Genomic DNA, 2,041 nt, shown 5'->3' on the forward strand with positions numbered 1-2,041 from the left:
GGAGAATCAATAGATTGACAAGTGACATAATATTAATTACAAAGCTTAAAATAGTGACACATGACAAAGAACTACTCTTTTATTAGTATATATATATATATATATATATATATATATATATATATACATACAAAATTCATCAAATTCTCTCAAATACACATTTCTATCAAGTTCATTATCTTTTATATTTTTCTAGTTACAAAAAAAAATGATTATTTTGATCCGCTCCATCCATACAACGATGATAATGACGACGATGATATATTCGTGAGTATGATGTATCGATATTCAACAGACATGCTACCGCCAAAGCCAACTCCACTACTAACAAGGCGTGCGACATCAAACAGAGATCGTGAAGAAGGGCATAGACGTCTAGTACACGATTATTTTGCGGACAATTGTATCTACCAACCTAGAGATTTCAAAAGAACATTTCGTTTGCGAAAAAATATGTTTCAACGGATAGTCATTGCATTCGAAAGCAGGTATCGAAAATACAGTTTTTAGATAATTGTTTTTTACATAACATAATTACACATTTTTTACAAATTAAATATATGTTTAGGTATGAATTATTCCAAATGAGGTATGATGCAAGAGGTAAACGAGGTTTTACAGGGTTGCAAAAATATGTTGCTGCAATCGAGCTCATGGCTATGGGGGAGTCGCCCGATTCCATTGATGACTGTATGCGAATGTCGGAGCGAATTGCACGAGAAAATTTGTATAGATTGGCGAGAGGTGTTATCGAAATCTTCGGTGCAAATACTTGCGCAAACCTTCATTGAATGACATGCAACACCTATATGCGGCACCTGAAGAATGACATGGTTTTCCAGGTATGCTTGGAAGCATTGATTGCACAAAGTGGATATCGAGAAATTGTCAGGTGGTGTGGAAAGGTCAATACACAAGTGGTCATCTTGGGTCGCCTTCGTTGGTATTAGAGGTTATTGCTTCACAAGACTTATGGATTTGACATTCTTTTTTTGGAGTTGCGGGTTCTAACAACGACGTAAACGTTCTTGATCACCCACCAATATTTCAGGACCTTCTAACAGGGAAAGGTACTGGATACTCTTTTCACAGGGAATGGTCATGAGTATATGTTCGGGTATTACCTCACGGATGGAATATATCCACCATATTCCACGTTTGTGAAGGCCTTTCGACGCCCGATGGAACCAAGAGACAAATATTTCAAAAAAAGACAAGATGGATCACGTAAGGACGTAGAACTGTTGGATTAGTGTCTAAGGCTGTAACTATATTTGGTAAGTACTTGACCCGGTTGTGCATGGTCCTTTTGGGTTGCCTTCACCATAGCAACTTGATAGGGTGATTTGAGAGAAGAGATATTATTATTAATATATTATAAGAATAATATGTTAAAAGAATAATAATATTATTTGATTAATACAAATCATAAATTAATTAGGAATTAATTTGGTGACTTAAAAAGATTAATTGAATAAAGGGGTATAAACTGTCAAATGTGTGAAAGTTGTATTTTGAGCTGATAATCCTTATGGATATAGGGTTGGACGATTTTAGGGATTTGGATCACCTAGAAATCGTCCAAGGCCTTATCTAGGAAGGGATTTGGATTGCTTTGAGGCTAAGTTATCCAATTAGGGTTTAAGGGTGAAACCCTAGGAGCTCACAGTATAAATAGACCCATAGGGTTGAGGAAATCGGCCACCCTTGTGATTGGAGAAGCCCTAGAGCCGATTTCCCTCTTCCTCATCTCTCTCAAATCGTCTTCTTGCTAGTTGGTGTTTGTAAGCCATTAGAGGAGTGACATTTGTGACTCTAAGCTCCAAGAAGAAGAAGGTTTTCAAGCAAGTGACTCAAGGTATCATTCTAGATCTGTTTTTCATATGTTTTAATTGTTTGTTTACATTAGATCTAGCCATGAAAGTCTTGGATATGTTGCATGTTCAATTAGTGAAACCTAGATCCAAGCTATAGGGTTGTATGTGCACATAGGTAAAGTTCTTATGTCCGAAACCCATCAAGAACGTGCTTTCGGAGTTCT

The 2,041-nt window shown here is 36.5% G+C and overlaps 1 protein-coding gene across 1 annotated transcript; it reads left to right on the plus strand.

Annotated features, from left to right (window-relative positions):
• The first annotated feature begins 297 nt into the window (after positions 1-297).
• LOC145064108 (uncharacterized) lies at positions 298-791 on the plus strand. Its single transcript, XM_079011621.1, has 2 exons — positions 298-488; positions 569-791. The coding sequence occupies exons 1-2, from the start codon at positions 298-300 to the stop codon at positions 789-791; spliced, it is 414 nt and encodes a 137-aa protein (XP_078867747.1).
• The last annotated feature ends 1,250 nt before the right edge of the window (positions 792-2,041 follow it).

Source organism: Lactuca serriola, chromosome 7, assembly GCF_051521515.1.
Source record: "Lactuca serriola cultivar US96UC23 chromosome 7, Lser_US96UC23_V15, whole genome shotgun sequence".
Taxonomy (NCBI): Eukaryota; Viridiplantae; Streptophyta; class Magnoliopsida; order Asterales; family Asteraceae; genus Lactuca; species Lactuca serriola.

Coding starts and splice junctions, on each gene's coding strand:
- LOC145064108 (XM_079011621.1), top strand. CDS start 298: ATGCTACCGCCAAAGCCAACTCCACTACTAACAAGGCGTGCGACATCA. Junction 489..568: donor GTCATTGCATTCGAAAGCAG/GTATCGAAAATA, acceptor ATATATGTTTAG/GTATGAATTATTCCAAATGA.